This window comes from Gossypium raimondii, chromosome 12 (genome assembly GCF_025698545.1).
Source record: "Gossypium raimondii isolate GPD5lz chromosome 12, ASM2569854v1, whole genome shotgun sequence".
In the NCBI taxonomy this organism is placed as follows: Eukaryota; Viridiplantae; Streptophyta; class Magnoliopsida; order Malvales; family Malvaceae; genus Gossypium; species Gossypium raimondii.
Window position 1 is genome coordinate 13,580,406 of NC_068576.1, and position 15,067 is coordinate 13,595,472.

General features: G+C 35.0%; 1 protein-coding gene across 2 annotated transcripts; it reads left to right on the plus strand.

The window, feature by feature from the left end:
• Positions 1–11,863: 11,863 nt before the first annotated feature.
• On the plus strand, positions 11,864–14,772 carry LOC105763352 (zinc finger CCCH domain-containing protein 62). Of its 2 annotated transcripts, none has more exons than XM_052625112.1 (9): positions 11,864–12,100; positions 12,178–12,296; positions 12,403–12,520; positions 12,667–12,728; positions 12,827–12,878; positions 12,993–13,098; positions 13,333–13,431; positions 13,514–13,654; positions 13,740–14,045. In XM_052625112.1, exons 1-9 carry the CDS (start codon positions 11,973–11,975, stop codon positions 13,902–13,904), a joined length of 990 nt encoding a protein of 329 aa, XP_052481072.1. In that variant the 5' UTR covers positions 11,864–11,972; the 3' UTR covers positions 13,905–14,045. The 2 variants fall into 2 exon arrangements, with proteins under 2 accessions (XP_052481072.1, XP_012437015.1); XM_012581561.2 differs by having other exon boundaries at positions 11,873–12,100; positions 13,514–13,628; positions 13,740–14,772.
• The last annotated feature ends 295 nt before the right edge of the window (positions 14,773–15,067 follow it).

Sequence of the window (15,067 nt, forward strand, 5' to 3'; positions counted from 1 at the left end):
AGTCTTAAAACACAAAAATTACAAGAAAAGAGCAAGAGTTGATCTCACATGATGCAAAAATATGAAAAACCAGCTTATAAGATCTTCAATGGCATTTCTGGACTGAAAATTAGAAGAAGAATAACCTAGAAAAGTTTAGGATTCAATTTATTTAAGTTAATTTCAAAAAATTTACAAATTTTCCCTTTAATCACATGATTTTTGTTTTCTTTTTTGCTTATGCTGCCTCATGCCTTTATTTTCGGCATAATTGCTCATTAAGTCCTCCTTTGTTCATTAATTAATCCATTTAATCACTATTTCTTTAATTAGAAAATTTTGTACCTTTTTCAATTTAGTCCTTTTAGTTAATTAACTATCCAAACGTTAAAATTTTCTAACAAAACTTTAATTCTACCTTAATGAAACTCCAAAAATATTTATAAAAATATTTATAGCTCGGTTTATAAAATTATGGTCCCGATACCTCGTTTTTAAAACCAATTAATCTAACAAATATTTCTTAAGCATAATTCACTAATTCATAAGTCTTTCTAAATTCACAATCGACTCATAAACACTATATAAGAAATTTTACGAGCTCATTTGTCTGATTTAGTGGTCTCGAACCACTGTTTTTGACACCACTAAAAATTAGGCTGTTACATTCCCAATCAAATTTTATTTCCCTTGATGGAACTAAGTAACAGCCCTAATGTTTAATTACCCCTTCATATGTTGAACTAAGTAATTCCTCTCCACTAATGTAGTTAGCAAAGAAATCTAAACCAATAGGTCTTTAAAATGGTTGTAATGTGGCTTAGGTCAAGGTAGGAAAAAGAATAGATAATTTTTAGGCTAAAACCTTAGTCTCAGCTTGACTCCAACCTTCCAAATACAACTATCCCAAGCAACACCAACTTACTTTAAGTTTGAGTACACATGATCTCTGTACATCTTTTTTCAACAACATATTTTTTTAAGCAATCACAGATGCTTTCTTAAGCATACAACTCAACACTTTATTCTTGAGCATTCCAGTACTTCTCTCTAACCCTTCCAAACTTAATCACAAAGAATATTCTAGATGAACTGAGTCTATGATTAGGGACAAGTTGAGATAAATATTAAAGGAAGGATGGCTAATTAATATAAGATTTAAAAGAAAAATCTGGCCATATAGCTCAAAGTAGGGTTTCAAGGGATAATTATTTACTAAGGTTAGCTTGAAAAGTTCAAACGACCCCTAAAAAATTGTCTAAATCATTTTCAAATTACCATGCCTCCTAAGATTTCATCTCAAGGAATCCACTAAGGTAATTCTAAAGGCTTAAACTTTCATGCATGATTAGTTTTTCTAAGGAATTAAATTCTCATGGTTTTGACTTATACAGAATTACTAAGTTTAGCATTTTTGACATAATTAAGATAGCATTAAAATAATTGAAATAATAGAATTTTATAGATACTAAAGCTAAAATAATTAAGAAAAATTAAAAACTTGAGCAATTTTTTACTTAAACATAACTTTGTGGAAAATATTAATTTTTATAAAAAAATCCCTTAAAAAATTATTTCCAGTCCTCCACTAAAGAGAAACATGTCCTCATTGTTTAAAACACATAATAGAAGGGAAAAATAAAATAAGTGAATGAAAATTATGCACCAAGTAGGATATTAGGAAAGGGATGTGAGTCAAATTTGACTACTTAAATACCAATCTTTCCTTAACAGATCCAATCTTAGACATGCACATTTCCATTACCACACTTCTCATTTTTTCGGGAATTTAAAAATAAAATGCAAGTTTGCTCAATTTATTCATTATTGCAACTTAATATTTATTGAACTAAAAATGTAAAATAACAGTAGAGAAAAAATGAAATGGATGGAAACTGAAAATAATGACAGAGAAAAGTTAAGAAAAATCCCTCAATTTTATTTGGAATCGTCACTAATTGAAACGGTGTCAAAGGGCCATTTGTCATACCAACCATACTTATCTAAGAAGTAATCATACTCTTTCCCAGCAAATCTATCCAACATCTGATTAAGGAAAGAAAGCCGAAAATGGTCTTTCCTAGTGGCTTTACTTAACTTCCTGTAATTCATGCAAATCCTCTAACTTATGACTCGAATATCTGAAACAATTCATCTGATACCCTTCTTGTGCCTTTCCAAAACCACAAGTGACTCTTCTTCTTGATTCTTGGTGAACTCAATTAAAATAATGACAAGTAAAGTTGAAGATAGACCGAAATAATCATATTTGAAATGAGGAGGAAAAATCTTTAGTTCCAATTCAACTAGCTCTTAAATCAACACTTTTGGTTATGTGTACTTCCGAGGTGATAACTTTAATGATTCGAGTGGAAATTTGTAACACCAGATTCCCAATTAACTTGGAAACTTGAAATAATTGGTGGACTAAAACGAAAGAGACTGCAAGTTGGCAGCTTGTATTAGAAGAAAGGGGAAAGCAAAAAACTAAATTGGACATGTTTGAGAACCAAATTTGGTTCGGTTAGAAAGGAACCAATCGATTTAATTGTGGGTCACATAATGATTGTGAAGCCACAGTTCTAATGAGGTTGGTAATAGCACAAGAAGGGTTATAAATAGCTAGAAATGGTTTCCCAGGGTTGAATTTTCTTCCCAACTTTTCTCCATTTTCTTTTCTTCACCTTCTTTGATAGCCTGAAGAAGGAATAAACATGGAAGGTTCTGTATGGAGAAAACTTAATAAGGGTGGAGATGGAAAACTAGGGAAACGAGCAAGTAGATAAGGTTTTTAACCCTTTTGTGTATGTAGAATAAAGTTATGGACATCAAAACCATTTTAAAGGTTCTGCATGTTTCTGGAAAAGTGGGTTTAAGCTAAGAATATTGAGTATAACTGATCTATCATAATTTGATGTGGAAAATTAGGCTTTCTTGGTATACTTAAGGAGCTTATTCTCAAGCAAAGTAGTGTATTTTCGTAATTTTTAAATTTTAAGTTAGTAAGTGTAAATATCTCATTTTTAGTCATTTTGTGATACAACTTGGCCAATAGTGCCATCAGGGGCTCTAACGTGAGGTTGAGTGGTGTAGGGGCGTGTTGGAGGTTGAAAACAAGCAAAAATGACACTAAAGGAAAGGGAATCACCATATCAAAACCTTGGAATCGCGATACCTCTAACAAACTTGAAGATTGGAGACCATCCTTTAGTGGCATCTCGATATCCACCCTTCAAGAAGACTCCCAAGTTTAAAAAAGATTAGGGTATCGTGATATCCTCTTCTTGGTATCGTGATATCGATAATGTGAGGAGAGAATTAGAAAAAAATTGTAGTGTTTGTCCACCTAACACACTAATTACACGAGGCCCGTGCAGGGGTAGTTTTGGCAACAAAAATTCATTAGCCATTAGCCTAAAACAACCAATTTTGGCTGAAGAGGGAGGAGACACACATTAGTTTAGTTTTTAACTTTAGTTTTCTCTAGGTTTTCTTTTAGTTTTTCCACAACTTTTTTAGGGTTTATAGTTTCTCTTCTCCTTTCTTAGTTTTACAATTTGTTTTACTGCATTTCCTTCTTATTCTTAGTGTTCTTGTAGTTAGTTAAGTTAGTTATCATTGTAACTTAGGATTATTTGCATCTTTAGTTCTTGTACCTTGGTTGTAAGACATTTTTAGATTTAGTTTAATGTATTTTAGTTTCTTTTACGTTGTAGTTGTTAAAGTTTGTTCCTTTTATGCTTATTGCTTTAGATTTTCTTGTTGAATGCTTTTCTTTACATGCCTTTTACATTTTCTTGCATAAATATCTCAACTTTTATATTTTTCTTAGGCTTTACTTTAACGACTTCTTTGCTTTTCATTTCTATGGTAGTTAGTTGTATTTTCAGCATGAGTAGCTAAACCTTTAAGGGGGTTGGTTGATGGAGATGTGATGAGCTAATTTTTGGATAAAGGACCAAATTGTAATAAATTGGATTAGTTTGAATGAACCTAAAAACTTAAGATTGATGCCCCTAGGGGAACATCTAGACAAGTGAGACCGAGAGGTAATCTTGTTGTGCACCAATTCGTTAGTCCCGGTTTACCTGATGAGACCGAGAGATAAACTGACCTAATTTGTCTAATTTGGAAAAATTGTGATCGAGAGATAAAATTGAGCCACTTTAGTAATTTAAGCAATTTAAGTCCCTCTTTCGAAAATCGACAAACCACATCGAAGTTAACCACCCACTATTAGTCATTTATTGATTAATTTTGTAGTTTTGTACTCTTTATAATTTGGTCCCTAAAGTAGCGTATTTAATTTCTGTGCAACATTTTCTTGTTATAATTTTTTGTACTATAAAATCATACCAGTAGCTGCTTAGACTCTAAAGTGCAAGCTATTTGTTGCTCAATCGCCGTCTCCTTTGGGTTCGACATATTGGAATAGTTGTTCCATTGGAACTATAAATGTTACAAATGACACTATCCGCTTGCAGTTAAAGCTTGCGTTTCAAAATATTTTTCCAAAATCATTTGTTTTAATCCGCATGCGTCGAGTAGTCAAAGTTGTCGGCACCATTTTCGGTGAGACGGTGCAAGATTGAGAAATTTTTAGTTGTGTACCTTTACATAGAGATAAGTAGCAAATGTAGGTTTTATAGATACGACTTTGTTTTTATTTGCCTTTATATCATTTTCAATTTTTAATTAATTTACTACACTCTCTTGTGCCTCTAGGAGGCGTTATATGACTCGGACTGGTAATGGTGTCATACCATTTGAGCTGGAACTGAAACATATCATCACACATTCAAGGAGGGCGCAACATCCAAGAGATACCCAACCTCCACAAAGAGATTAACCCATAAAAAATCCACGAGTAGATATTCAACCACCACCAAACCCATCTATGGAGCAACATACTTTGTACGACTACGCGTTGTCCAATCTTGATGTTGTTCGAGGTAGCATTAATTGCTCGTTGATTAATGTTAATAAATTCGAAATCAAACCGACAATGGTCCAAATAATACAATCAAACCTTCAATTTTAAGGGTTAATGAATGAGAATCCGTATTAACATTTTAAGAGATTGTTCCCTTTCTCTTCGATTGTTCCCTTTCTCTTTTACTGATGATGCATTTATGCGGTTTGATTCACAGCAGGTAGATTCCACCAACACTTGGGATGAGCTAGCGAGCAAATTCTTGGCGAAATACTTTCTCTCGAGCAAGACAATGAAGCTTTGTATGGATATTACAAATTTTCGGCAAATGAGGCGTGGGAGCGCTTTAAACTCATGTTACATAAGTGCCCATATCATGGCTTGCAAGATTGGCTGCAATTTCAAGTTTTTTATAATAGGCTTGATGGAAATTTGCACTCTGGTCTTGACAAAGCGTCTACACGGGCGTTCATGTCAAAGAGTTACACTAAAGCTTTCCAACTCATCGAGCACATGGTAATAAATTCTTACATGTGGTCGGTTAATTAGTTCACATATAGAGCCAAACAATCGATCGTGAATGCGGTTAATAGCGATGGCAAGTATCAACAAGTTCTCAAAAGGCTCCATCAATTGGAGATGAGTTCAACCACAACGCAAGTCCAAAATCATCCAATTCTAACTCATTCTAATGCAACACATGATGATGAAGGCATTATGTGGGGAAATACTAATGAGAGCAGCCAAATGGAGGTTAACTATATGTGGAATAAATGATATAATCCATACTCCAACACCTATAACTAAGGAGGTCCTGCTAATTAAGGAGTCCAAAATCTTAATCCTCCTAGACCCAATACATCTTATCAACCTTTATTACCATTTAGGGCACCTCAAGATCCAAAAAAATAACTAGCCTTTAATAGTGACCCTCCGATGTCGATTAGGGTAAGCAAGGTAGAGGAAGGCTTGCATGTGGTGCAAGTAGATGTGCATCAAATTCATGGTCAATTAGAAAAAATCGTAAAATTATTGCAAAACCATGCACCTTCTAGAATCCCTATTAATATCGAGCCAGACCCAAAGATGGAAGGAAGAAAAACATGCCAAGACAATTACCCTTAGATCTGAGGCTATGGGATGAGAGCACCCACACTTCTAGTGTTGGAGATAAGGTGGGAGAGAAGGAAGGAACTGAAAGTGAGCCCACACAAACTGAACCAAAGGATAGAATCGTTCCAATACAACAACTAAATCCAATCCCCATACCCTTTTCGATTAGACTAGAAAAGAAGAAGAAGCGAGACAATGAGGAGTTTTAGACTTTCTTAAGATATTTAAGGATTTGAATGTAAACCTCCCATTTCTTGAGGTCCTAGAAAAAGTGCTGAAATATGCCAAGTTCCTTGGAAAAGTGATGTCTAGGAGAAAAAAGATTGGAGGAGAAGAGTGATTCACTCTTAATGCTGAATACAACGCTGTAGTATCTAGAAGAGTTCCCCCCAAGCTCAAGGACCCTAATAGCTTCATCATCCAAATATAAATAGGATGAGTGAGTTTCAGGAAAGCCTTGTGTGATTTAAGAGCAAGCATTAACCTCATGTTATTGCCAATTTATAAGAGGTTAGGTCTATGGGATCTTAGGGAAATGATGGTGACTTTCCAATTAGCCGACCGATCTTTGGTACGTCCTAAGAAAGTCCTTGAGGACATTTTAGTGAGGTTTAGGCAATTATTTTTCCCGTTGACTTCATCATGCTGGATTGCGAGGAGGATCTTAAAATTCCTATCCTTTCAGGGAGAACTTTCTTGGCCACATCTAGAGCTACCATAAATGTAGGAAAGGGTGAGTTGACCATGGACATTGAGGGAGAGACCAAAATTTTCAAATGCGTAGAGCCCAAGCCTAAGTCTAAGGAGGTGTTGCCATCACAAGGTATGAGTAACAGGTGGTTGAGACAAAATCTTTTCTTGCTAACAAATTCATAGTTTTTTAGAATGGTGTAATTTTGTAGGTGTTCATTTGACATGCAAGAGGATCTGGAAGTGAACAAGGATGAAGTAGCCAATACAATTCTTAGAAGTCAACAATTGAACATGGAATAAGAGGTGCATCTAGGTGTCGAGGATACCAATGAAGCATCACTACGGGGGTGTAATTGGTCACCCTGAATTGCATTTTTCTTTTGCAGCATGTGGCAATTGAACCAAAAAATTTGTAAAAATTTGGATTATTGAGCATGGACTCCACATATTTTCTATATTTAGATTAGGATTTTAATTTATGTTGATTTAATTTTGAACTTGGTAGGTCAGATTTTTTAGAGTTGAGAGAAAATTTGAAAAATTTGTAAGTATTTTGGGGTTTTGTTCAATGAAATTGTGATATCCAAGGGGGCATCGCAATTTCTTAAATATTTTTTATTGGGGGCCAAAAATTTTTCTAGGCATCACGATATCGAACCCCTGGTATCGCGTTACCTTTGGAATTAAAAAAATTCAAAAATTTTGGTTTTATATGGTGGTATCACGATACTGATGACTGGGTATCACTATACCTCAGATAGAATGGGAATTGGAAGGGCCCAAAAATAGAGGATATTGTGATACCCACCCCTGGGTATCGCGATACCCATGTCAAGTCAGTTGATACCCTAACCGAGTATCACAATATCCCTTATTTTGGAAGGCTTAAAAAGCCTTCCAACACCCCTATTCCCTTCCCTTTCTTCCCAAAGTTTCAAATTGAAATCCCTAAAAACACTCCCCCTCTCTCTTTTCTCTCAATCTCACTTTTAATCTCCTCTATTTTCTTTATGATTCCCTTTTTCCCTCTACTTTGTTTTGGTTCATTTCCTTCTTTTGCAACTTTTATTATCTTATATAGTTTGGAAGACATAGAGCTTTGTGGAATCCACTGACTTTGCCATCACAACAAATTCAATTTAAGTTTTCTTTTCTTTTATTTTTATTTCTCGTTTCTTAGTTTTTGTTATTTTTGCTTTATTTATTTTTCTTTAGTTAGAATTTCTTGTTATCTTGATAGTTAGATTTATTTATGCTTTTGTTATTTTTAGTTTAGATTGTTACTTGGTGCTTGTGGCAAGTTGGTTAGTTTAATATTGTTTATTTAAAATTGTGAAAGTTATAAAAGGGCCCCCGAAACAACAAAAATCGGTCTCGATCCTAAACCACCTCAAGTCTATTTTCGGACTTTAATGGTGTTAAATTTGCCCAAAAAAAGGTTGTAGGCTTCTATCAGGCGATTCAAGGATTGTCGTTCATCCCTGAACGTGGTTTTGATCCGGGCTCTTCATTTAACAATGAAATTTGGGCTAATATCTGCTTTCACTGGTGGGAAATTATTTGCATGCTTCCTAAGAAGCCTATTGTAGGCCTATTGTAGTACCCATTAGAGTTTTACTCCAATTTTAAAATTTCTAAATGTGATCGGGTGTATATTAGGTATGCTAGTTTATATATTTCCCCCGAGGCCACTTGCGAATATTATGGCATCCTTTGTGATGAGGAGGACGATCTATCATCCCTCGATTTAACTCATTTTACTAACATAGACATGGACGCAATTTTGAACTACCTTACGGAAGGTTAGAGGTGAGTGGAAGCAGGAAGCTTCATTGGGGCGACCTTTCTCATTTAAAAAAAAAATAGTGTTCCCCTTTGCAAAAATTTGGATGCAATTTTTATGTACTCGTCTCAGCCCAACACACGACACTAATAACTGTAACATTTTTAGAGCAACCCTATTGTACTCTATTTTATAACATAAAAAAATTTGTGTAGGTATATGGATAAATCAACAATTGAACTATTGCATTGCAGGTGGAAAGGTGGGTACTTATTTTTCGAATTTGGTCACCGATCTCTATTGTAAGGCTGGAGTAGACATCACATCCACCGAGTAGACTCATCGTCCTACTCATAGCAGCATTAGTGATTCCTTGCTCCACCAATTCCAAAAGCTTCATAGGAAGTAGATTCAAGACTGGAATCAACGACATAAAAACACAATGGACGTGTGTCTGAGTAGCAAAAAAAACTAAGCACTAAGAACAAGACTAAGGATGAGCCTACATAGTGGCAACGTAAGCTAGGTCGACACGTACGATCCAACACTTGTATGTTAGAGGAAATTAAGCCATTTGTGGATACATTTATGGCAAGTCAGGGAGTAGAGGTCATACAATGGCCTAACAGGTCAAGTGATTCATCTGAGGAAGATGAAGATGAGGAGGAAAAAACTAATCTGCCATAATTCGGTGTAGTAAATTAAACTACTTTTTGCATTTGTGGAGCTTTAATACGAGCATTTTTGTTGGAATTTAGTTAAGATTTCTTACATTTATTTAAATTCAATAAAATGTGTTGTTTGTGTCTTTTATTTACCTTAGGGGTCGAACGAGGCCTAAGGGTGAGCTAATATACTTTGTGAGTGTGTAGGAGACCATTATAAGGCGTATTAACTCGATACTCATCGCTAGGTTGCAACATAAAACATGGGATTTCACAACGTAAGGAGTAGAATAAGAAAATTCCAAGACCCCATTTAATGTCGCGACACAGCCTGGGAATGTCGTGACATACCCCTGAAGGTAACTTAAAGTTGAGCATACTGCTATCGATGTCGCGACATAGGACATGGTGTGTCACGACATCACCTCTGGACTGGAAATTAATACGAGCCAAGAGTGCTTTTGTCCACACGTTCCAATTTTAAGCTCAAGAATGTCAACTAAACTAGGGTTATGGACGATGACCATTCTAAGTCTATAAATAGTCTCAACAAACACATGTTATAGACACCTTTTTCATATTGTAAAATTTTCTCTTTAGAATTAGCCTTTAGTTTTCTTTTTTCTTAGGTTTTAAATTTCTGTTCTTGTTATCTTACTTTTGGGGTGAAATCAGATTCTGAAATTATTCTCAAACTCAGTGAGGATTCTACGCTTAAATTTAAAACAATTAGGCTTCTTCTAAACTCTATTCTTGAAATTGTTCTTTATGTTCACTCTTTCGTTCAAGTTTATATTGTTTACTAGATCCAAGAGGAACTGATCCTCCTATGGGGGGATTAGCGAGTGGAGGTATGAATAATTAGCTATTTTGTAGGTATTTCTTAATGCATTAGCTGTTCAGGAGAGGAAAAATCTAAAACCCTAGGCCTGACAACCCTAGGAAGTCATCAAGGTGGGAATTAACTAAAATTTTGTATGGCTTATCCGTGAACACCTTAACCCTGAATCGGTCTGGACTGCGAGATTGATAGATAAGTATTTTTTACTGAATTAGTATTCCAGTGAACGCATTGGAAGATCCTGCTAGGTATTAAATAGTTGATTAAACAAGAAAACCCAAGTCGATAGTTTACTAAGATTACCAAAGCGAGCTAATCACCCATGCTCGAATTTGATATATATTTTCTTATTTGATTTCTTATTTTTCATTTATTTAATTTTTTATGTCCTTGCTTATTATTAGTTTAGTTTATTAAAACCCTTCTTTTAATCTTTCGTACTATAATTCGATTAAAAAATTATTTAGATCTATTTATGTTTAAGTTAGAATTAATTTAGTGCTTGCCTCCATTGGGTATGATCCTCAGAGTACTTACCTACTCTGTTGTAACTATATTACAACTTGACCCGTATATTAGCGGATACTGCATTTTCACATCTTTTGTGTAGGATTGCTACTCTAGACGTTGGTGTATTCGGAGGCGATCAGAAACCAATGCGTAGAGGAGTGATGAAGGCGAATGATTGCCTCTAGACGTACTAACATCCAGAGTGTGTATACTACACTAAAATAGAGAGATATGAGGTGGTATCCACAAGTATACGGATCGAGTTGTAATATAGATTTTACATTGAAGTAGGTGAGTACTCCGAGGATCATACCCAAGGGAGGCGAGTACTAAATCAATCTTAACCTAAACAGTTAAAGATCTAATTAATACTTTAAGTTAGTTGTAGTAAGAGAGTAAACTAAGAAATATGTTTAGGGATTGTAAAATAATAAAATAAAATAACATAAAAGGAAATTAAAGTTGCGAGAGAGATAAATAAAATAGTAAAGTTTGATTGTGTAAACTAAAATACCCCTACTTCATGTTTTATTCTCGTCACCGAGTTGATGTCGCTACACACCAGGACCTATGTTGCGACATAGCAACCATTATGCTCCTCTGTAGTCGTCATTAGGGGTATGTCGTGACATTGAAGGTAGTTTCTCACTTTCTCTATTCTGCTCTCTATCTTGCAACATTGAATCTCCTATATTGCGACATAACGTCCAGTATTAGCCAAAAATGCCTTCTAATGGTCTCCTTCACACTCACAAAATACGTTAGCTCTCCCTTAGGACTCCTTCAGCCCTTAAGGTTAATAAAAGACTTGATGTGTACATTTTATTGAATATAAGTAAAACTAAAGATACTTAACTAAAACATAATGAAAATGATTATATTCAAGCTTCTGAAATGTGAAAACTAGTTTAATCTGCTACGCCAAATTACGGTAGATCAAACTCCCCCACACTTACGTCATTGCTTGCCTTCAAGCAACATAAACAAAGATGACAAATAAAAGTGATGACCCTTGAGCAAGTATGATAAAAGCATTGACTTCAGAGCATATGACTTAGGCATTTCATGCTTATTAACAATTATATAAATTGATGTTGAATGGTGGTTAACTAATTTAAATAGAAGAAGCAAACTTAGCGAGCTTATTAACTTACAAAATCTTCCTAATCAATATTAGATCGATTGAACTGAAAAAACTGAATTAACCAAAAACGGAGATAATGGACTGTAATTGGGCCGAGAATGGTTTTTATAGTGTTGGGCTAATTTCGATATTCGGCTTTAAATTCCAACGCGACCTGACCTTACATGTGTCGACTCGGATTTCCTCAGATAAAATGGCTTCAAAAATTGTGAAGTTATAAAAATTGTGAAGTTATTAAAATTAAATTAGTAAGAAAATTTGATTCGAGTTTGCAGTCGTAAATTTCGCTCTTCCGTTTGACTTCAATCAAAATGTCTGATAAGAAAGGAAAAGCCAAACCTACTTTGATTTCTCTCTCTTCTTCCGAGGAAGAAGACGAAACAGAAGAAGAAGATGGTGACGATGATGATTATGAAGATAAAAGCTTTTCCAGTTCCAGGTTTTGTAATTCCTATTTCATTTTCAATTTATTCGGGTTTCCCCCCTTTAATATTGATTTAATTCTCATATCATCAGTGGAGATGAAACTGAGGAAGAGGAAGAGGAAGAGGAAGAGGAAGAGAACGATTCGGACGATAATGATCGGACCGAGAACGACGATTCTCTCTGCAATGGAGTTATCACTCTTCTCAAAGGTCATATTTGCCTTCTTCGAATTTATTAATTTTTTGTTTTTGAAAATAACAATTGTATTTGATCCGAAAAAAAGTCCTTACAATTTATGATCCTTGTATTCCATAGAAGGAGGTGACTTAGAAAGCTTGAGCTTGAAACAACTCAAAGCTTATTTGAGAAACCATGGCCTCCGAATCACAGGCACTAAGGCAGTGTGTCAACAGAGAATTCTTGAGCATTGGAGGTAATCTCTTCACATCTTTTTATCCATTTTTGTAGAAATTTCATACAATTTTCTGTTCCCACGATGCAATAGATCTCTCAAAACTTTGGAAAAATGAGTAGGTATTAATATCCTCATTTAACAACACATTCTTTTTTCTTTCTCAGAATAAAAGATGGGAGAGCTGAAGCCTTATATCCCAGGTCATCGTTTTTCATCAACTGTACTGGTAATTGCCTGTTATTGATTTGTTTTTTCTTTTCATTTGAATTATTATTTCGGCAATTTGAATGAGTAATACGAAGTTATTGTTACTTAATAATGTAGGTGATGTTTGTAAAGGAGATGTTGTTTTGTTTACTCAGAAGGTTTATAAGAAGTAATCCCTTATCTGAACTAACATTGCAGATTCTCCTTATCTTGTCTATTTCTCTTCTTACATTTCCTTGTCATTTTTGGGGCTATGTAAATCAAGGTTTGGTTTTTAAAACAGGTTCAATAAAATGACTAGGCGTGGAAAACTTCTGGGGAAGAGAACTATTGCAGGAAGGGTTGTGAAGGAAAGCTATGGCAAAGCCAAACAACAACACACATTTACGGTAATTCCAATGCACTATCTTATGTTAGGTAGGTAGAAGTCCTGTAAATGTTGCACATATTTGGTTTCTAAAACAAAGATATGTTCAAAACGGTTGATTTTGCCAATCTGAGTGATAGTTTGCAATAGGTGACAAATTGTTCCTTTCATGCGTTTTCTGTAATTTTTTTTTTCCCAATGAGTTGTTTGTGCACTTGATGATAGTATCCACCGGTTCCGTGTTTTTGATGTATAGGTTGAAGTATTATGGAGCAAGGGGAGTAAAAAATTGCCTCCATTATTTCCTTTGCTTGTAAAGGGTCGAAACCTTTATAATTTGAAAACTTACAGACGGGCAAGTATCTGGCTGGAAATTGACATTTTTAGCCATGATGGGCTTGGTTTATTTATGCTTTTCTTCTTTTGGTCTACATCAGCATTGGAGTGATGAGGCCGAAAGAAAACATGTACTTGCCGAGAAGCACAAACGAGGCAACGCAGCAAGACTGGTAAAAGCAATGAAAAGAACGAGGAAGTGGTCTACTGATGTTGGTATGTTGGAGAGCGAGATGGTGAAAGTAAACTATGTTTCTGTGAATTCCAATTCTCTTGACTATTGGGCTACTGGAATTTTACATCACATGTTTCTTCTTTTATAACTAGGTACAAAATGCCAAAAGCATTCACATCAATCAAGACCATCGAAAAAAAGAAAAACTACTGAACCAGACAGGGGAAAGATTAATAACCCACGAAGAAAAACCCCTATTCCAAGGTGTCCAAGTATGGGTAACAATTACCAAGTGTCTTCTCCAGTTGGAAAAGTGAAAAAGAAGCAAAACTCAAGGTTAAGAGTCTCTAATACCTCTTATAGTTATGAAAAGCCCGTTCATTTTGCTAAAGATACAGGTGCCTTTCATCATTCATATGCCGGTACTATCCTAAATCCATATCAACCTCAACGAAACTTTAACCACCAGAGTGCACCTCATGGGTTTTCCAGCTATAATATCGGATCTACTTCAACAATGGTAAGGTCATTGCCCTTTAGACCTTATGTAGATCCATGGACAATACCTGCTTCTCAAAACCAGCAGTTCAACTGACAAATACAGCCACCATCCCAACTCAAATCCTGGCTTTTGCAATAGATAAAGGAATTTGATCCAATCTCCAGATTTGATGAATGTTGACAGGCAGTTATAATACTGATCACTTTCTGCAGTGAAGGCGTGTAAATGGACGCAAAATTTCTTTTGACTCAATTTTCATTAGGATGCTACAGTGCACAAGCAACAGCTGGAAGTTACCTTCTCAGCATGAAAGATAAATAGGAAACGAACATCTTCTGCACTTTTCATTCTATGAAATGGTAATATGGTTGAACAATGCAATTCTTTGCATATATTTTGCGCACTTTTTATGGCCACAAATTTTTTTCTGTTGATATTTTAGTTTTACAGTGTAGATTAAATATGTGAAGATTTGCTTGACGGATGGTTGATCTAAACCGATCAACTATAACTCTTTGTAAGCAATATACTGATAATTTTGTTGTTTTATAGCAGTTAGGCCTTATTCATGCCAAAGATTAGGCATTGATAGCCACTGCTGATGGTGACCCATGGAGTTACCTGTTCCTGGATAAGACTACTGATGGCTGAGCTATATGCATGTCTGTGTTTCGAATTTTTTTTTTTGGTGTCATCTATTTGAATATAGACGTGAAAATATTATTAAATATGTCAAAATTGGGTAAATATATTTTTTGGTACTTGAATTTGGTTTTAAAGTTCATATTGTTGCTTAATGTTTTTTACTTCAATTAGGTACTTGAACTTGGCCCTAAAGTTCAGTTTGGTACGTAAAGTATATTTTGGTGCAATTAAGTACTTGAACTTGGCTTCTTGGTTCACATTGGTACTTGGCTTTTTGGTCCAAATTAATACTTTTTGTGAATGACTTATTTGAACCATGAAGCTAAGTTTAGG

Coding starts and splice junctions, on each gene's coding strand:
- LOC105763352 (XM_012581561.2), top strand. CDS start 11,973: ATGTCTGATAAGAAAGGAAAAGCCAAACCTACTTTGATTTCTCTCTCT. Junction 12,101..12,177: donor AAAAGCTTTTCCAGTTCCAG/GTTTTGTAATTC, acceptor TCATATCATCAG/TGGAGATGAAACTGAGGAAG. Junction 12,521..12,666: donor AGAATTCTTGAGCATTGGAG/GTAATCTCTTCA, acceptor TTTCTTTCTCAG/AATAAAAGATGGGAGAGCTG.